Source organism: Hermetia illucens, chromosome 7 (assembly GCF_905115235.1).
Source record: "Hermetia illucens chromosome 7, iHerIll2.2.curated.20191125, whole genome shotgun sequence".
Taxonomy (NCBI): domain Eukaryota; kingdom Metazoa; phylum Arthropoda; class Insecta; order Diptera; family Stratiomyidae; genus Hermetia; species Hermetia illucens.
Window position 1 is genome coordinate 5,166,903 of NC_051855.1, and position 21,917 is coordinate 5,188,819.

General features: G+C 38.6%; 1 protein-coding gene across 1 annotated transcript in view; it reads left to right on the forward strand.

Moving 5' to 3' along the window:
• The window catches only part of LOC119660904 (mediator of RNA polymerase II transcription subunit 26), a 37,627-nt gene extending 16,819 nt beyond the window's left edge, over positions 1–20,808 (forward strand). The window contains exons 2-4 of the mRNA XM_038069850.1: positions 12,095–14,162; positions 15,649–15,750; positions 15,821–20,808. Of these exons, the coding sequence (XP_037925778.1) occupies positions 12,095–14,162; positions 15,649–15,750; positions 15,821–19,179 (5,529 nt within the window). The 3' untranslated portion in view covers positions 19,180–20,808. The remainder of the gene's footprint in view (positions 1–12,094; positions 14,163–15,648; positions 15,751–15,820) is intronic.
• The last annotated feature ends 1,109 nt before the right edge of the window (positions 20,809–21,917 follow it).

Here is a 21,917-nt window from a genome sequence, read left to right on the forward strand (position 1 = left end):
TCCTGGGACAGTGTCCGGCACTTGTGCAAAGTAGGTCGAGGCATCTGGGAGAACACTTAATACCAGATGCAAAGCTGAAAGATCTAGAAGCAGGGAACATATCAAAGTTCCTAACGGTTATAGACCTACTTGAGATACTATGATCAATAGGTACACTATAACCAGTAAGAGGGGCACAATAGTTCTTCATGGGCCGAAAAAAGGACCAAAAACAACGTTCAAAATATGGCAAATGTATCTGTTAAAGTCATTTAGTAAAGATATATTCTAATGAACTCGCTTTGTTTTTGTTTATGTTTAGTTTGTCATTTTTAAGGTTTTGTGTGAAACAAGATCTTATTAAAATCAATTCAGTGTCTGTCAGTTGTTAATTGGAAAGATCGACTAACAATTGATTAGTCGTATTCACGAGTGATTTCTCTTCTGTGAGTTCTCTCCGTGGTTCACTTCACTTAATAGAATGTGGGAATAGTGTTGTACCGTTATTTTTATGGTCATTTTGTAAATAGGGTTGCCGCCTTTAGATTTAAAATGTTTTTTTTTGTTCAATGGTAGCGGAACGCGTTTTGTTTTCGATAGAAGAGGCCAGGGTAGCCGCTCTTGGATTTTTAGGTCATACGTTTCGGAAAAAGGGTTGTCGTTTAAGGATTTTCGACGACGTTAAATTGCGAAATATTGGATTGCCATATGCGAACAGTTCTTACCTTTTGTATTATTATGTGAAATTGAATGAAAATTTTCGTAGCCATACGGGAGAACTTAAATAACTTGCTAAAATCCAACCGCAAAAAAAAATGCCTTCAAGTAGCACCAGAAGTGCAAATTTTACACGTGCGAAATAATTTTTCTAAATTTTACTCCGCTACAGATCCTAAAACGGCAACTTTTTTTAAAATTTACTGCCTCCAAAATCAAGAACGGCAACCCTAAACCCTTCTATCGATGACGATCTGCGATTTGCATCTATTAACATAAAAAAAATCGGAAAAGATTAAACGCCCTGTTCCCAAAATACCTATAGAATAACAACAGCAACACTATTTCAACATCGCCACGCGAACCTCGGTCAAATTTCAGAACGTCTATAATAATTTTTACACAATTCATAAAATCATCGCTTACTTTCCAATTGGTTTTTCAATTAAGGGGGTCATTCCGTGTGTCGGATCCGAGGAATCGAATTTTTTTGTCGATTGCCGTAATAGAGCGCGTATTTATAGGTCCGAATGACATTCGAATGATTTCGCTAAAATCATTGGAATTGAAGCCAAGGCTTTGCATGTGGCATTAATGGCCAGTTAAGATTTTATGGTTAAAAATCGCATTCTACTTTTTAAATGCGTTTTTCTCGAAACTGCATGTTGAAAATCGACTGCCACCATAGACCAAAATCTATCCAAAGAAATTCTTTGAAATGTTCAGGACTTATTGAAAACATATTTCTACGGTCCGCAAACTAGGATAATTGCGATTCATTCGGTAGTTTTTTTATTCATTAAAAAAAAAAAAACTTAACAAGGCACCTAAAATTTAGTTTTTAAAATTTTTTAATAATCCTGATTTGCGAACTGTGGGTAAGTCCGTTAAAATGCCGTTTACATTTTTTCTTTAAGATGATCACAGCGCCCTCTAGCGTGGCAACAGAAAACACCTTTTTTTATCTGAAATAATAAAAAACTTGTTTCTTTTTCGTTGGTGTAGATACTAACAAGTCTTATTAGCACTGATAAAGAGAACAAGTGGTTCCCGAAATATCGATATTTGCAAGAATAAATATCTACTCCAACGAAAAAGAAACAAGTTTTTTATTATTTCAGATAATTAATCGTTGGAAACACCGCATAATTACACTCAGACTTTTTTTTTTGGAGATGGGTGCATAAGTTGTTCTGTATCTCAATAATGAACTATGCTATCGAGCTGGAAAAATTACTACGCATGCTCAACATATTATTTATTCTGTTTATTCGGCTTTATTCATGATCTTAACCTTCTATACAATAGCAGAACTTATGGCTGTAGATACCAGACTCATCTTTACTCTACAAAATTAAAATTTGCATCGCAAATAAATAAATTCGTTCTATGGTATGAATTACCCAAGGAAAAGTGCAAAAAACCTTGTTCAAAATTACTAGATCTACTTAACCTACTTAACTTAACTTGAACTACCTTAACCTAGAATTTATGACGAGCATAGGATATTTATTAGAGGGTTGCCAACAGTTCTACAGTTGTTCATAAATCTGACGGAGTTCGATAAGCATAAATCTTCAACATATTTGACTTTTGCCTCATTGTGCAGTTTTTCAGTTGACAAGTCAAACGATTTGTTTAAAATTACTTTGAGGATTTTATTTTGCGCACGCTGAACTTTAAGTTTATGTGTTCTTGCACATTGAGACCAAACCGGAGCACAGTATGAAATAATTGGTTGGATAACCATTCTAAACATAATCAATTTATTGTCTACCGATAGTTTAGAATTTCTGTGTAGCAGCGAGTAAAGCGAGCAAAATGATTTAGATATCTTCGAACAAATTGAATCAGTATGATCTTTAAATGTAAGTTTTTTATCCAAGACGACTCCTAAATACGTTAAGCTATTACACCACTTAATACTCTCCCCAAGAAAATTTATGTCTCTGCTTGGCAGCTTAGCTTTGCATCTTTTTTTCGTAAAGAACACAGCTTGTGTTTTAGAAGGGTTCACTTTAATCTTCCACCTAAAATAAAATTGATACAGAGAATCCAGCTGGTTCTCAAGAGATGATATAATTGTTGAAGGATCGTTAGAGGAAGAAATAATGCCAACATCATCGGCAAATGCAGCTAGTTTACACCCTGGGGCAGTTGGAATGTCCGAGGTGTAGATATTAAACAGTGTAGGGCTTAGTGGAGAACCTTGAGGAACCCCCGCTGGAATCGATCGATCTGATTGTTTGCTACCTACTTTTACTGTAAACCTTCTTCCAGTTAAAAATGATAGTAAAAGCTTGACCAGATATATTGGAAACCTGAACAGTAATAGCTTGTATACCTACCCATAGTGCCAAACACAGTCGAACGCTTTGTGAATATCTAAAGTAAGAAATCCTAAGGACTCTTTATCTTTGAAAATTTTTTGGATTTCGCTGGTCACCCGAAACACCTGATGTGAAGTTGAATGTTTAGGTCTTAAGCCAAACTGAAAATCAGGTAATAAATTCGTTTGATTTAGAAACTTATTAACACGGGCTAGAATAACTCTCTCAAAAATTTTGCTGAGACTAGAAATTAAACTAACAGGCCTGTAACTGTCAGCCAGTTTTGGATCTTTACCTGGTTTAACAATGGGTACTACCGTAGCCTCCTTCCAAACTTTTGGAAAATAAGAGAGCTTTAAGCAGCTGTTCACGATGAAATTATAGTATACAATCGCCTTTCTAGGAAAGTTCTTAACCATTGAGTTCGTTACCCGATCTGGACCTGGAGCCTTTTTTAGCTTTAAGTGCTTTATGATTGCCTTGATTTCTCTAGGGGAACAAAGTTCACGAGCATCGAAATCACAGAATGAAGTACGCAGTTTTTCCACCCTCTCCTGAACGGTTTTGTTGAGCAAAACCGATCCTAAGTGGTCTGACGCTAAATGGGCTTTTTGGAACTGATTTGCTAGAAGTTCCGCTTTAGACTCATCATCGTAAATAATATCACCGGCGTTCCGCATGGGCGGAATAATTTTCTTCTTCTTTAATAATTTATTTAATTTCCATAATTTATCACCGTTTTTAGGAATTTCTTGAAGCATTCTACCCCATCGCTTGTTTTTAGCACCGAAGATTCGACTTTGAATGGCTTTAGTAAGCTTATTTACCACGGTTTTTGTGCTTCTGCTTCGAGTTTTCTGCCTTTGACGCCGTAGGTAGTTTCTTGAAGAAATTAGGAATTTGGTTCCCTCATCAATGACTTGGTTTGGAAATGAATCGGCTTGCTCAGGATAGGATGCGAATTTTATGGCACTATTAATATGGCAATAAAGGGTACTAATTAGGGAGTCAATTTGTCGGTAGAGCTGATCTTTGCTAAATTTAAATTTTTAAGCTGTATAATATCATTCAAGTATTTCTTAAATTTCAACCAGTTTATTCTAATTCTATCCACTGATTCGTCTGAATTTGATAGTGAAGTCTCAGAAGTTAGTTGAAAGGCTACTGGTAAATGAGGCGAAGATAATTTGTCCCCTGTTACAGGTTGGTCGATGCTGATTCGGCCGTTTGAAATTACAAGATCTAATGTAGAGTCGTATCCCCTAGGGTTCAAAAAGGTGGGTCTTGTGGGAGTGTGAATAAAAAGGTTTCTTTCACAAACAAGATCAAAAAGTATTTTGCCAGCCTTGTTCGCTTTTACACAGTTCCAATGACGGTGTCGTGCATTTAAATCACCACAAAGGAGTAATTTTTCATTTTTACTAATCAGTAATTTAAGGTCGTTTTCAAACGCTTTTAGTTTCTGCACATTAAGCTTCGTGCCTGGAAAGTAAGCAACGACAATATTCAAATCCAACTCCTCTAGTCTTAAAGCAATAGTCTCAAGAATTTCAGTTTTGAACGCGGGTAATATTTTATGCTTGATGTTATTTCTTAAACTTATGGCAACCCCCCCGCCTACTACATCTTGCCTATCATTCCTATAAGTCTCAAAACTAGGATGAAAGAACTTATCTTTACTCTTAAGCCAAGTTTCTGTTAATAACAAAATATCAATATGATCACTTATTGCAAAGTCAAAAAGCTCATCGGACTTATTTTTAACGCTTTGTGCGTTCCATAGAACTACTTTAAGTTTATGGACCGTAAAGGAACTTAACAGCTAAGTTTACAATGACATTAAATTGGTCTGTTCTAGACTTGCAGTCTGAAAGATTTGTGATAAGCTCGGCTGACAGTTCTATCATTTGCTCTGGAGAAAACCGGTTACTCGCATTATTAATTGTATGTCTACTATTGGTCGTAGGCAGTCCGTTCCTGACTGCATGACTAAACGATGTTCGTGAGGGTTCAAAGTTCGACTTCGAAGCACTCTGCTGCAAATTCGAATTACCATGTAACTTTAAAGGAGGAAAGCTTTCATTGTTCAAATGATTGACGGCTGCGGTTTTGGTCGGCTGACGGTAACTTGAATGATTTCGTCTAGATGCGGCTCCCCTGACAGCATTTAAATACTCTTGACGCTTTGGGCAAGTAGGATCACTTGCTAAATGCTGAAGATTACAGTTAGCACACTTTAGAAATGATCTAATTAGATCAGGTTGGAGTTTTGCATACTGGCAATCAGTTGTTTTGTGCGAAATGCTGCAAATTTGGCATTTAGTAGGCAGATTACAGTTGGAGCTACCGTGGCCGTAAAGCTGGCAGTTGTGACATTGAGTGGGGCCACTTCGTGCATTACTATAATAACTCCAAGTGATAATTGTACGCTGAATTGATTTTATTCGACGGAGATCCGCTAGCTTGATCGTACCTTTTTCAAAATATAAAATGTAAAACGTTTGCTCGGTGTAGCGGGATTTCGATGGTTCAAACTTTTTTACATCTAGACAGGTAATGCCATGTTCGGTTTTAAGCAGCTCAGCCAGTTTGTTATTATCCATGCTGTGCAGGCCCGATAACAAAATTTTGATCGGCCTTTTGTCTGGTCGACAATAAGTAAAGAATTCAGTCTTATTTACTTTGAAGTGGTTAATAACTCGATCAAAGTCTTCGATAGTGTCAGTGAAAAGTTTCCGTCCGATGCCTGAGTACTTGACATAGTATACAGTAACATTGAGTTTATCCACCGCCTCGTCAATTTCAGCTTTCTGTAGTTTCGGAAAGACAATAGGTGGAATTTTTACCTCCTTTTGAGTGGCGGTGACCACATTAACTGTATCGCTATCCACTGCCATTTCATTTTCATCTACTTGTAAAATGCTAAACCGGTTGGATGCGCCCGCCATTTCAGATGGTAATGGTGGTGGTCTTCGCAGAACTCTCAGTTTGCTTCGAAGATTATCATCCGGGGATTCATTCCCCCTTGTTCGCTTTCTGCCACTTTCAGACAACTTTAATATTTGAGCACAAAACTAATTAGGTATATTAGCAAAACCAATACTAGTTATAAAATTTATAAAGTTAAAAAAGAAATTCGTCTAAAAACTTGAAAACTTTGAACACTTCAGAGTACGTCTGTACTGCTTGCACCCAAAGTCCCGACTCCGCTCAACATATTAATAAATACAATCTGTTACATAAGAGCGTGGTCACTGTTAAATAATAACAACAATTGATTTTTCGAAAATTCGCAAATTTATTGATAATTTGGTCGTCAGTACTCAATGCAAATACCTCAGTAGCAAGTCCAATCACCTGCATTGTCAATTATGGCCTGGCACCGTCGGGGCATACTTTCCACTAGTTTTTCTGCATATTCTACCGGAAAAGACCTCCAAATGTTCCGAATATGTCGAGAAAGTTAATCTAAATTACATGGCTTGCGTCTGCGAAGCTGCATTTTCATCAGAGCCCACACATTTTCTATGGGATTTGCATCCGGTAACTGAGATGGCCAATCTAAAGTGACAACTCCGTTTTGCGCCTTCCACTCGCTACACGCTCGACTCCGATGTTTCGGATCGTTGTCCTCTTGAAGGATCCAGCTTTCATTTTTCTTAATATACCATTGCTTAGTAGATGGTAACAAAGCCTTTTGATATATTTTATTCATTTTTTCGGCATTTAAATTCGCGGTAAATAAGAACAAAGTACCGAAACCTTTGTTTGAGAAGCACCTCCAAACATGGACCTTGACGGGGTGTTTAACAGTCCGTTGAAGCATCCTACTGGTGGAGGTTGCCCAGGCGTGTTTGATGCTCGGAAATGCCCAGAAGGAGGATTCATCAGAAAAAATTACGTTGCTCCAATCGCGGTCCAAGTTTTCCTTCGCCCATTCCATTCGTTTTTCAACGTGTTTTGCACTCAACATTGGTTTTTCCAAAGTACTGCGATATTTCAGTTTATTGGCAAGCAAGTGCCTGCGATTCGTTCCGTAAGATATGTCAACACCTTTTGCTTTCAATTTCACAGCAGCTCCACGTAAAGTCAAAGTTGGATCTTTCGAGAACAATGCGAGAATCTTTTTTTCGTCTTTTTTTGAGACTTTGCTTGCACTTCCGCGATCAGGAAAATCATCAACGTTACCGACCTTTTTATAGCGATTTATCCACTTGCTAACGAATTGCTTCGACTTTCCCATATATTTCGCAGCAGCAGTTTGCGTTAATTTGGGTCTTTTTTCATGCAAACATAGAAAAATTGCCTCAAAGCGAGAGGCGTAAACAGTACTCATTTCGAAAAACCACTCAATTAAAGACTAAATTTGACAGAGAGCTGACTTTTTACAAAAAGCATAAAGAACTGCGGTGCCCTCTATGTCATAGAAAAAGGAACAGGACGCTCAGATTTTTTATCTACGTGTAACAGTGACCGCGCACTTATGTAACAGACTGTATGTGGTGAAAAAGAATTATAATAAATGACCCCCCTTAATCGATTTCCATGTAACTCACCGTCAATCAATTGAAATCACTCAACGAATAGAAATAAAACAATTAGTTGCACATAACAATCAAATTTTCAATTGTTGCAACTAACTTATGAATGAATTAATTTCATTCGTTAATCGCTAGTCGCAACTAACTTTTGCACAACATTGATTTCACTTCATGCGCTATATGCAAATGAATTTGACGGGTAGTGTTCAATAAGTTGGATGTGAGGTTATGTGTGCAGATACGTATGCTTTCGTGCACACAGTAAAGTGGAAATGCGTTAAATTGATTCTGGGCAATATATTTATGTCTTTATATGCATATTTTGTCTGGCAATATATGACGGAATATTTTATATTCTTAGCTATGTACAAATGGAAAAAACATGCGAGGAGCTGCTCACATAAGGTGAACAAAAAACCTTATACTGAAGCTTCCGGTATTCCTACTTGGTTTTATATTTCATTGATCTCATAAAAAGATTGTTTTGTTAAGGTTCAGAACCTAATTAAACCTAAAAAGGTGTTTATTTTATTTTTTTCAGCTATACACACTTACAAAGATACTCAAAATCGAACACTGTAATAAGTATGTGGTCCAAATAAAAATAAAATTAGGTAGCTTTCTCCTACAATATATTTTAATAGTTAGTAAATACGTATTTCGAAAGCTACTTACTCTCTTCCTCAGTACCTAAGCTACCTACGTAACACCGCCATTCGCACTCAGATGTTTCGTGTGCTCTAAAAAGTTTTCTATTCTATTTTTCAAATTAGTATTTAATCTACCTTTCGTGGTCCTAGCAAATAAATACCAACTTTCTTGATATATTGATTGCATTCACAAGTTTTCTTAAATTAGACGTTTTCACAAAACGTGACGTAATGTGATTACTTAGTTGCACGTGCGCCTAAGTTAAAAAAATATGAATATGAGAGCGAAACACGTGTGGGATCCACTTGGACCATACGCTGTTAGTCAAGGGTTAATGGATAATTTTGTCTTTTTCAGTTTGGAAAACCTAGATTACGACCGGGGCCGTAGAAAGAAAATTCAGATCCGGGCGAAAATTACGCGGATAAAAACTGAGCCCTGCTTAAAAATTGTACGGACCGCCCTTATGTTATTTTGTTTTTCATTGAAATTTTCTGGGAAAACTTCAACCTGGAGGGAAATCCACTTATCAAGCCTCGTTACGATGCATGAAAGGCCAGAATCAATCAAGAAGTTTGATGAATTTGTGGTTGTTTCTCAATTGAACGGAAAATTCCAATGTTAGTTGGAATATTTCGGGATTTTCTTCAAAAAGCATTCGTTATCGGAGCCGAGACAATTTTCAATCAAAGTCTAATTTCCTAAAAAGGATATTTTCGTCCTTCCTCACTTGTCTTTGAGAGTGTTCAAAAACGAACATTCTACCGCTAATTAACAGACCTTCCCTGGACTTCTATGTTCTACACTAGCTAAAAGTATCCTTCATAGTTGTTTGCTTATTTTGGACTTTATCAATTGCCGCAATCATATCTTATGGATTTTATTTCTCTCTCGTTGAGTTTAATTCTTTTTTTTTTTTTGTATATAGTTGACAGTTGGATCCTGGAGAATACGTATAACCAACCAACCAACTAGGCTCCCACAGTTTCTTGCGAGTTACGATATATGTATGTATGCGGCCTGCCGTTATCTTGATGGAACACAGATACTTTCCTATTGGCTAAAGCTAGACGATTGCTTCCTTCAGACTGTCAATTTGTTGATAGTACAATTAAGAGTTCCGCCGTAGAAAAGTAGCTCATAGCAGATGAGTCGCTACAAATCCCACCAAACATACAGCAAAACCTTAATAATAATCATTGGCACAACAATCCATATTGGATCAGGGCCTTGAAGTGTGTTAGAGCACTTCATTCAAGACCGTAACGGTACACTACAGGACACTGTAGGAGGCAATGTGGTCAGCATTACGCTCGCCCGAGATTATTACCCTGATTTGACTCAGGTACTCATTCACAGCTGAGTCGACTGGTATCCGACGTCAAATTACGATATAAATCCCACTGCCGCCAGCGAGATTTGAACCACGACCTTCCGTACGACAGCCTTGTGCTCTAACCATTCAGCTATCCGGACACACGGCAAAACCTTCCTAGAGGTTAATCCTGGCTTGGTCGCTGTTGGTATTTTTGGCGTTAACTCGTGCGGCACGCATACGTCGAGCTTTCCTTTGATCTATCTTTATTGACAATTGGTTTTTCAGAGCGTGGTGTGTAAAACAAAACCTTATTAAAATCGGTTAACTGTCTGTCTATCTGTCACATGCATTTTGCTCGGAAACGGTTGTAGCGATTGATACCAACTTTGGTGAAAAGGTGGAACTGTGAACGCTCACGCATACAATGAGTTACATAATTCTACGTCGAACTTTAGCGGAGTCCTTACACATACAAAGGGGGAAATCGCACTATTACTAGCGAAGTTATAATAGGTCAAAGTTGAAGTTGAAAGTGGATATTTTTCCTCAATATATGCATGTTCTATGTGCTACGTATTAATGGGACAAATGCACATTTAATGTCTTTATAAAAGGAATACACAAAACTTTTCATACCTGAAGCGTCCGGTTTCCCATCTTGTTTATTTTTTCTCTTCCTGTCAAAAAATGAAAAATTATGGACTATTTTCTAGCCAGTCTCGCGGCTCCCATCCTGACAAGTAGTCGAATTGCTCAGGCGGAGGTGTTCCTCGTTGCCAAGTCATGGGGAGCTGCCGAGCTCGGGCGAATCTCCACCAAGCCGTCAGAGACCCAACTTTTAACTCACCCATAAACTCGTCATTCCAGATTCTAATGTATGTACGTAAAATTTACTTTGAAACGTTTTTAAGTCCAAAGGTACATTAAGTCTAGAATAATATAGATTAACTTTCGCATAGCAGTTTGTTACCTTTATTTATGATAGAATGAATGATGTTTTTACACCAATTATCCGGGAATTTCTCCTCGATCAACATTTATTTAATCGGTATATGGGTGCAATTTACCTCGCAACTCTCCCCGTATTCCAGGAGTTCGGAAAATATGTTGCCACTACCCGAAATATTGTTTGATTTCAGGGCTCTAATCTATATCTAGATATCTACCTTTTCTACATGCGCAGTATATACCTAGTGCCTGCTAGTGGACCAAACTATTTTTCTTATTGCAAACGGCATTGAACTGCTCATCCTCTGAATAGGAGCTGCCATTTTCATACTGGTTTAGAGATGATCCAGCATTTACTACCTTTCTCCGTTTGAAGTAAAGACTGTGTTTAGTGATCGATTTCGGATACCACTGAGAAGGAACAACTTTCTTCTCGGGATCGTGGTACCCCATGGCTCGGATTTTTTGCCACGTTTTTTTTTATTAATATCCCTTCGGGTCATTGATTACTACTAAAGGAATTAAAAAGTTAATGGCTTCGAACTTCTGGTAAATTTCTCAAGCACACTAGCTCTGATGTTTCTAGTACTGAAAATGATCGTCGTTAGCGTTCCGCCCATTGAGACGACCGATAGATAGTTACTAGCTTTAGAACAGGAGGTGAATAATCGAGCCTAACTCTTTTCCTACGGAAAGTGAACATGCTGCCAGCATACGTTGGTACCATGTTTATTTTTCTGTAGCCGGAGTGGAATTTGCTTTGTTGTCTCTATCATATCAGCAGTTCTTTCATGACAGTGGTCGCTAACACAATACCTACTTTGTATTGTGCTATTGCCACACTAAGGGACGTTGTTTATTACATTTATGAAATTGGCTCATGAAACTCTATACCTTTCTGTAAAGCTTGATTCTCATATGTCTGTGCTGCGACATTACTCGATATATCCTTTGTATAAGTAGTGCTTTCATAATTGAGGTTCGGGTCATAAGTCACCTCCTCTTCAATATTCCACTGTCGAATGATCTATTCTATCGCGAATGTCAACTCGTAGAAGTTTTAGTTGGCACGCGACTGCAGCTTTAATGAAGAGGCTAGAAAGGTGGTTACGAGAGCGAAGTAGAATAATAATAATAATCGTTGGCACAACAATCCATATTGGATCAGGGCCTTGAAGTGTGTTAGAGCACTTCATTCAAGACCGTAACGGTACACTACAGAACACTGTAGGAGGCAATGTGGTCAGCATTACGCTCACCCGAGATTATTACCCTGATTTGACTCAGGTACTCATTCACAGCTGAGTCGACTGGTATCTGACGTCAAGTCACGATACAAATCCCACTGTCACCAGCGAGATTTGAACCGTGGCCTTCCGTATGACAACCCAGTGCTCTAACCACTGAGCTATCTGGATATAGTAAGTAGAATAGTGCTTCCTCTCAATTGCCATCTAGAGTGCATGGAGAAACTAAGAGGTCTCAAGAGGGTGCTAAAAAATGGAATACATAAATCTCTCCACAATCCGACTTCTTATTTCTATTTTATATCTTTCAAAGTTTGTTAACGTTTCAATCTATCTACTTTTCCCTTCTGTTTTTTTTTCTAGGTCGTTGATATGCAAACCGTTCTATTCGTCATACAACAACTTGAAAACACAACGATTACTAAGGAACAATTGGAGACCACCAGATTGGCAAAATATATCAATGAATTACGTCGTCGAACATCGTCGGAAACGCTGGCACGCCGCGCAAAAAATTTGCTTAAAAAATGGCGCGATTCTTTCATGCCAACATTTCAGCAACTGCCACCACCGCAAACGGCACCATACGCAGCAGGATCAGCCAACAACCCGGTCTTGTGCACACCACCATTGGTTGCCGCCTCCAATCATAACCAATCACAACAGCAGCAACCACAGCATGCGATTGTAGCGAATAATTTATCAATGAATAGCAGTCATACTACGAATAAAATCTCGACCGGAAGTGCCAACAATAATAATAGCAATACGAGTAGTAAAAACAATAGCAATTTATCGAATGGCGGATTCTACCAACAGCAGACACAACAACAGTCGGTGGTCGGTTCACAACAACGGGTGGATATGTTGAAGACTCGGGGTACACGCGTAATTTCCCCAATGGTATCGGGAGCTGCTGGCATGAGTGGTGATAGAAAACAGCAACAACCTACCAGTTTCGCAAATGTGCTTAGTAAAAGTCAAATGCCTGCAGCTCTTCCAGTTCAGCCTTCAACCGGATACAATTACTGCCGTTCTGAATCGCCACTGCCAAATATAACGGCCGCCACGGCTAGCACTCAGCAAGCTACCCATTCACGTCACCACCGACAATCGCCGGTTAGCCTTTTGGACGACGATTCGAATCATTCGCGACCACAACAGGTTGCAACATCATCTTCAATGGTTAGAGCAGGTCTTCTCAATGGTGAAAACAACTTGTTTGGTGTATCTAACACCAGTGGGGTTGCTGGCGATCTTCATGATTCCAATTCTGTTTCATTGGGCCTTGGCGCTGGGGTCGGTGGTGCCGCTGGGGTAATGGACGAGCCACTAGGAGTGGTGCAAAAAGTGTATTCAACGCCTCCTGTAAATGCAGCTATAGCGGATATTTGCTCTTCATCGAGTAGCCATCGTAAAAGTAAGAAACATAAAAAAGATAAGAAACGCAACAAACAAAGTCCAGATAAACCGCCGCCTACCTCAGAACTAGCCACCCAATTGAAGTCGCATGCGAATTCTCAAGGTGCAGCTTCATTCCTTAACCAGTATGTGGGCGAATTTAGGCCAATGGGCGGCGGTGACGACGAACTACACAATACCACTATTAGTGGAACGGTCTTCCCTCCACATGATAGCCTTTCGAGTAGCTCCATGAGCCGGTTTCCGAGTAATATCAGTACCAACACAATGACCATGCAGAATAGTAGTCCTTTAGTAGTTTCCCACAACGATATTGGTGGGCAGTCTGCTCCCAGTGATTCAGATCTAACTTTTGCTGGGAAATTCAAGAATAGCAACAACACGGGTTTCAGTAGTATCATAGCTGACAATGCCACTCATTCTGCAATGAAAAAAACTTACTCGGACTCGTCGGACGTAGTGGTCGTCGAAAGTCGCAGCTGTTCTCCATTCACAACAGGACAAATGGGCCCTGAGGACAGTTGTTCTTCATCTAGTCGTGCAACACTAGCAACAGAAACACTCCAGTTGAATGCAGACAGCAATCCAGAAGCCATCATTGCGTCGAAGAGTATACAGTCACAACAACGATTACAGCAGCCCCAAACAGGTCAGCAAGATCACGGTTTGAATTCCAAAAGTGTAACGGGAACAGCAAATATTCCCTGTGATGAGTCATCTTCGACAGTAGTTACTGAACAACAAAATGCCGACACAGCAACAACGATAGCACCGAAAAAACGTGGTCGAAAGAAAGGTTCACGGGGCTTTGATGCAGTTATTGCTCAAACTCATGCCTTGCTCAACGTATCAATGTTTGAACGGCCCCGACTCCTGCTCGGCAGTAAAAAAGTCAAAACTACCAAAGAACTTTTGGCTGATATACAGAGTAGAAAACTAGGTTCGTCAGCGACATCATCGCCAACATTAGCGGCTAGTCGACAATCGGTATCACCGTCAACTTGCTCAGGTAACTGTTTTTGTCTTCTTTATATACTCGAAGTTTTTTGTGGAATACTACAGTAATACCTCTCTAGGTGAAACTCTCAGTTGCCATGAAAAATTCTCCGAATTATAGAAATTTCGAGTTAAGAAATTAAAATTCACAATGACGTACATTTAATGGACAGGAATCATACAAAAAGCTAATATAGATGTACATAAAATGTCATTCGTACATTTATTAATAACAAATGATCGTAAGCTTATATGTGAATGTTTTTCTCTTACTTTAAAATACAGCGGTTGATGAAAAGATCGGCAAAATCTTTTAAAAATTCAATTGAAAACATTCTTGGGTCAGGATGTTAGTATTCGAAACGACATCAAGCAAGATAATAGATGCAATTTTAAAACAAGTTAGGAAACCGGAAGGTAGACGCTTCAAGTATAAAAGATTTTGTGCTTACCTACGTGAGGAACGATGAGTGCACGTCAGTTCCGTGTGTACACGGTTGGAAATTCAGTTGCACTCTATTTTTTACAGACCCATTGGCACAAATAAGTTGATCTGGAAAGTATTGTATTGACAACCTCATTTCAACACTATTAGTAAATATGCAAAAGTTTATCTACAACAGATACAAAAAAAGACTGAAGTAGATTCTTCATAAATTTCACTCGAAATGAAAGTGGATTCCTTACTCGTGGATTTTGCAATTTACATCAAAACAAATATCACCTGACTATATTCGGTCAAACAAATTTTTACATTCCCTTTTGCTTGTGTAGGGAGTCCGCTTTTAAACTCGTCAATTTATGTATGGGGTTTCATAGTCTCTATATGTCTACCAAATTTCGTTTGAATCGGTTTAACAGTTTTGCAGATAAGCGTGTGTGACAGACAGAAAGTGAATTTTGATAAGGCTTTTTTGACACAAAACCTAACTAAAAATTATTGGCTGGCATCGGGTCGTGCAGCGTGGAAACCATGTTGAAGGACATGGACCCGCCTTATTTGAGCACCTTTTTCAGTTCTCTCAACCGCATTTTTGTAGAAGGGACCAACGTTTTTAAAATACAAAAAGTATCAGGATCGTGTATGTATTCTGGATACAACCACTCTAGATAGACGCTTTATGCATAAATCTTGTACACCAAATGGTCTTGATCCGTAGAAGAAAATCCGCGCCGGGTTGAAAATTATGCACAAAAAAAAATGGGTCGGAGGTGAAAATTATGTGTGAAGGGGGCGTAGGACCCCTCATTGGTTTGCGAATACTCACCTACATACATAAATATAGAAATATTTTTGATTTGCTTCGTCGAGAATAATTCGGCTTCGGGGAATTTCCACTTAGAGAGGTTCGACTATATTTCCACGAAATCGGTGCTTCATTAGACACAAATAGCCGTTAGTTGATATGAAAATTTCAAATGTCAATAATTTACTATTCCTTGTTGAATCTCTTATTGCTGTAATGTTCTATATTCACGGAAATTTTTCTACTTTTCAGAAGCTTCTTTCCAGTCAGACCTCACCAATACGAGAGTTTCTCTGCTAAATACTCGTTCTTCTCCTGAGCTTGTAGGGACACTAACAAATTATCGACAATCTGGTAAACTATTTCAGTTCGAGTCAAACATTTCTGTTATTAATTTCCTGGTTCTTCTTGGATGCCTTTACAGATATCGATGACGTAAACTCCACGACGGATTCAAATGATGCCAAACCACCACCATCACTGGACCGTAAAATCGGTGACATAAATAAAGCTGGGCCATTCCTTTCGTCTGTTGACGAATACCTGCACAATCTGATGAAGCAGCTGCCTCCTATAAACTATTCGAAACTGAATCAAATTGATTCAGATTTTGTATGTACTTGTACAGTGCGCGCTGTAGAACTGGTAGTAGAGTCACCGAAGAAGGAAGTCGTTATAATCAAATCAGAGGACGAGGAAGATCATCTGGTGCGCGCAGGAGGTGACGGATCCAATTCAAAAACGCACTTAGTGAAAGGAGATATACAGTCCGATTCATCATTATCTGTGCTGAACGCTGCCACAATAGGATCTATACCTTCGATGATTGCAGAAACCTGCTCAACTGTCAAAAAGTCTCCTAAGAAACCAGTTAAATCGATTTTTGATTTGGATTATGACGAGGACAATGACCCTCTTCATAGTTTCGTGGAAGCGGCCAAGTTACGCTTAAGTCAGAAGGCTGCGGATGTAGAGGGCGCAGTTCTTAGTCGGCAGCAAACCGGATCAGATGGCCATAACGCTACTAGTGAAGCGGGAGGCAACTTTATAGCTGTGAATAGTATAGGCAAATCAGATCATATTATCAGTAGTAGTAGTCCAGTAATTTCGATAGTAGCTCCTTTTTCGGCTGTAGCAAACGCTGTTTCTCTCCCTGCGCCTCCAGTTCCGCAGTCTACATTTTTGGATGGTTCTATGCCACCCGATTTACCACCACCCTCATTTCCACAGTACGAGGTTGTGGAGGATCCAAATTGTGCTGCAAAAAATCGTTACGAGATCCAAACGAACTGCATAACCAAGCATCATATAGATATACTTCACAACTGTTACGTGAAAAACGTGAATGGCAACTGGAACGCGCCCGTGCCCATGTCGGCGGAACACAGGAAGCGATTGCGTAGATACTATTTGAAAACAAAAGGGACCGCCGCTACCTCTACCGTTACCACAATTAACGGCAATGATGTAATTGAAAATAATACATCCGGAAAATGCAGCAGCTCGTGGGTAACTGATGAAAAGTTTCTGGAGGCTATTCAATTCGGTGGAAGTTCAAGCGGCGATGAAGCACTCTATGAGCGTGTTGTGCCGCAATACGATCACATCATCATGGATAGAGTAGTTAAAGATTTAAGTGAAGTGAAATTTACACCAAACTACATGAGAAAAAAGTTACGGCGACTGAAACGGGAAAAAGAGCGAACTGCAGCTTCATCTTCTGTTAAAAGTGAGACAAATTTATGCAATAATAAGCAAAATAGCGTTAGTGAAAGTATGACAACGGGAAAACGTAAACGATCCCGTACATTATCAGGCAAGGACACAACGGACTGTAATAGCGATGAAGATGGCGTTGGCGCTGCTAATGGGGAGAAACACAAACATCAAAGACGTAAAAAGCATAGCAAAGTACGAGAAACCAATTTAGAGACTAGTACTAATGTAGATATTAATTTAAGCAGAAATAAGGTAAAATGTGCGGCAATTCGTCCAGCCGAGGAGGGTGTCGATAATGGTGAAGGTCGAGAAGATAGAAATAATCAAATATTCACATCGGATAATCATAAACCAAACAGATTTAGCGATACAGATAATGCGTGTGATGTTGATATCTCACAGACGCCAGTTACTACATTGCATGGATCGCCAAAGTCTGAAGAGCGACTCACTACGGATCTGGAGAACATTCACGATCTCCACAACCAACGACAAATTCAAATGAACCCTCATGCTCTGGTCCATGATGAAGCAAAACGGAGAAAACTTGGGCTCGACTGGGACCTGGATCTAAATCCGGACCTGGGTATGGGCAGAGTCAATAAGACTGACGACGACGATCATCATGTTCATAAGAAGGACACCGTCGATGTAACACTTATCGAATCCTCTAGTAATAGTAGTAATAGCTGTACTAGTAATATAAACAATAACAGTGGCGATAAAATTAAGGAGAACAATCAGTTAGTAATGACGTCAATGTTGAATGAGGATGCGGGGGAGGGAAGTAATTCGCACGATTACTCTTATTATAGTGGAGATGGGGATACTGATATGATAGACGCAGATGGTGGTATGGACGATGATGCCGATGAAGACGCCGATGATGATGAATATGATGATGAAGATGAGGACTATGATGAAGACGACCATAATAACGATGAAGAGCACGAAGTAGTCACACACGACATGACGTCCTCTACCTCAACAACTAGTCAGCAGCATATCGTTTTGACGATCAAAAAGAAAATTTCCAAGTCAGCGTCTAGTCATGGAAAGTCGGTCGGTAATGATACCGGGAAGGTGTCACCTCTGCGGCTCACTGCTGCAACGATCAATCTGGAGGATAAACGAGATAAGAACGAAGAGCAGCTTTCCATCATAACTTCATCAGAGACCCCAACAACTATAAAGATACGTCGTAAAAATCATCATCAGCAGAAGGCTAATCAGTCAACAAAGGAGCAGGAGTCACAACAAAGTCGACATACAATATCGGACATAGATTATGGTGATAACAACAATATTAAGATTGCAATCAATCCTATTTTGCATAGTGAAGACGGAGGCAACCGAAAGATAGATGAGGCGAAAGAAACCAGCGATAGTACGATATTGGACAAGGAAAGTATAGAAGCAAGTGAATTTATTCGTGGTCAAGATGAGCCCACCCAAAAATCGGTGAATTGTGGTAGCACTGTCAAACCTAGCACTGACAATCATACGAGTTTGCTTATTCAACAAGCTGAATTGGGAGATGAAGGTACCTGTGAAGTCAAAATGGAACACGTCGATCGTCAATCCCCAATTTTTCCATCAGCCGATGATATCAAACAGGAAGCAATGCCTCTTCAATTAGATCGGGAGGAGAATTGTAATAAAGACCAAAAACAAGTCCAGACTGCTCGTTCAGACGTAGCTAGTGACACTGATGATGACAATGAGGGCGATTGGCAATCACTTCCAAAGGAAAACAATGGTTTATTGGCATCATTCAATGAACTAAATGATGATAACTATTTGGGTCTGCGTGTAATCCCGAAAACATGCGATCCCCCAAACACTTCCCCCCTCTTTGATACCTTATCAGTTACTACCGGCAGAACAACTCACAATACAGCAACAGATACAACATTGGTATCACCACCTACTTGCAAAGATATGGACGCTCAAGGACAGCAACAATATCAGGTACAAGACTTTAAGGAGTGGCATGAAGTTCTGCAGGTCCCTTCATATAACGATGAATTATTAACCATTTTGCCTTATGTAGTTATCGATTGATTAATTTATAAATTAAGTGGATTTACACAAGTAAAATTGAAGGAGATTATAAGGAAAACGAGAGGTGAATTGTAGGAACCCGAAGAACAAGGAAGCAAAAAATCATAGTGTGTATTATACGTATATATATAAATGGATATATTTAAAGATTTTCACGATGTGTATATATGTATTGAATATAGATTTCTATATATACATGAGCGGTCGTGTGTATATAAGGAAAGATAGGGAAACACTGAAAACGGAAAATACAAAAATAACGCAGATAATTGCAAGAAAGATTGAGTAAAAAAAGAAATCAAATTGCTCCTGTTATATATATATATTATTTAATGCTTATTTCCCTTATTAGACAACGGAATCACTACACATGCTCCTGAACGTAAAATATATATCTGAATCATAACCAGAAACGGAATATCATGTAAATATTGGCAAAATGACGCATTTCAATCTACCAATCACGTATGTGCATACTTCAATAATTGTTCCTCACAATTATTTCCTTTTACTTGTGTTAAGTGCTATATACGTTGATTGCTTCAGTTTTCCGTCTTTTTACATATCCTAACCCTCTTATCCATTGTTTTATAATTGTTTTCAATCTACGCCCAATATTATAAATCTGTTTCCATATTTTGTAATGTTATTTTTGTTATGTGTTCTCCAGAGATGTTAGATATTTATATATCAAGAGAGGAGTACAGTATATTAATTTATATATTCAAGAGCGTGAGATATATAAATTAGAACAGGATACCTAAAAACAAAGATGAGTAGAGAAGTATATAAGGGAAAAAATATGAAAAAATAGAAAATTAATTGTATTTCACTTTCGTAGTTGATTTGAGTTTTCATAAAAGTGGCACGTTCGCGAAATTTCTAAATCTCAGAAAGTTGCTTTGTATTTCCTTTTTTGTACAACAAACCTTAGGTCGATACCTTCATTAGTCTTCTCCCTCGATACATGGAATAGCAAAGAGACGCGGGGGTTTCTTTATCTCGAAATGTACAGGTTGCAGTTGGATAATATTTTAATACGCTTCCTTCAATCTTTACACTGCGGCAATCCTGAGTTGCATTACATTTAAGGCGGATACATTAAATGGTATTTTCACTCTTCATCCGAAAATTTACAATATCCTTGTGTACCTTTCACGAACAGAAGCCTAGTGGTCGGCAAGACTTCTTGATAAGATTCACCACTTCAAGTATGGGGAAGTCTGTCGACAGTTTGGCTAGTTTAAAAGTTTTCATCTCAAGTATTTATCCATTGGAAGATGAAACATACACACGCGAGGCCAGAAGGAACGTGAATACAAACAAATCAACAATTTAGTCAAATTCGTAATAACGGTTTTTATAAATATGTAAATAAGTTATTTTATAAAATGAAATGGAAAATATATGTGAGTAAAGTCATCGGTTAAATCTTCATACCATAAAGAAATATGAGATGTATTATTATCAGATTTTAGACAAATCGAGAAATCAACGTGTTGGTCTTATATGAAGAAAACAAGAATAAAAGATAAACCCATTACGCGAATATTTAGAAGAGATACAAAAATGTCAAAATAAAAAACAAGAAACTATGAACAACAATATATTTGCGAATATATAAACTGATTGCCGTGTTTCTTTTTCCTCATTTTCGTCTGGTTAGAATCAACAATTATTCGACCTCCATATAAAAGCTTGCGTCGTCCCTCCTCCTTTCTCTTGGATGTCTCAAAACATCAAGCAAGTGGTCATTTGTAGTTGAAACATAATCGGATGAGCAATCGAACAAAACCTGCTAGGAAACAGAAGCATGGAAAATACGTTAAAAGAGTGAATAGAAGCTCCAAATTCTGTTAAATTTACACATTAAGAAGGACCTGTTAGCAGGTTTTGTTCACTCATAGAACAAAGACTCTGCCTAAGATGGAGCGATGGCGTAGGCCAGGACGCCAGGCATCTTTTAGGGATATCGAATTGGTGGACCTCGGCGCAAAACCGGGATGTCTGGAGTTCCTTATTAAGGGGGTCATCCCGTGTGAAGGCCGTTTTTTTTGCCTTTTTTTGAAAAATTATTTTGGAAAACTGGCTGAAGATAGAAACGTGATTTGTATGTTTATTGATATCTCTAGTATATGTGATAAATTTTTCAGCTTGATATCGTTGCTAGTTTTTGGAATACGTGTCAATTTATGCACCCATCTCCAAAAAAAGGTGTTTTTCTGCTGCCACGCTGGAGGGCGCTGTGTTTATCTGAAGAACAAAAACTAAACGGCATTTTAATGTGGACAATATTCCACGGTCCGCAAACTAGGATAATTAGAAAATATTGAAAGGTAAATTTTTGGTGGGCTTTTAAACTTAATTTTTTGGATTTTGGTGTTTTTTTACGGCTTTTTTTATGAATAAAAAAAAACGACCCGTCCGATTGCAATTATCCTAGTTTGCGGACCGTAGAAATATGTATTAAAGAAGTCGTGAAAATTTCAAAGAATTCGGTTGGATAGATTTTGAGCTATGGTGGCAGCCGATTTTCAAGATGCAGTTGCGAGAAAAACGCATTTGAAAATTTAAATTTGATTACCAACAGTAAAATTTTAACTCACCATTAATCTGCTATACCTGGTCATAGAGGGCACCCTCCGTTTCTTCAAAAAAGTCTTGTAAGACCGATTGATGCTCTCTAGTTTCAATTCTGGCTCTTTTAGTAAAGTCAGTCGATCGTCGTTCAGACCGCC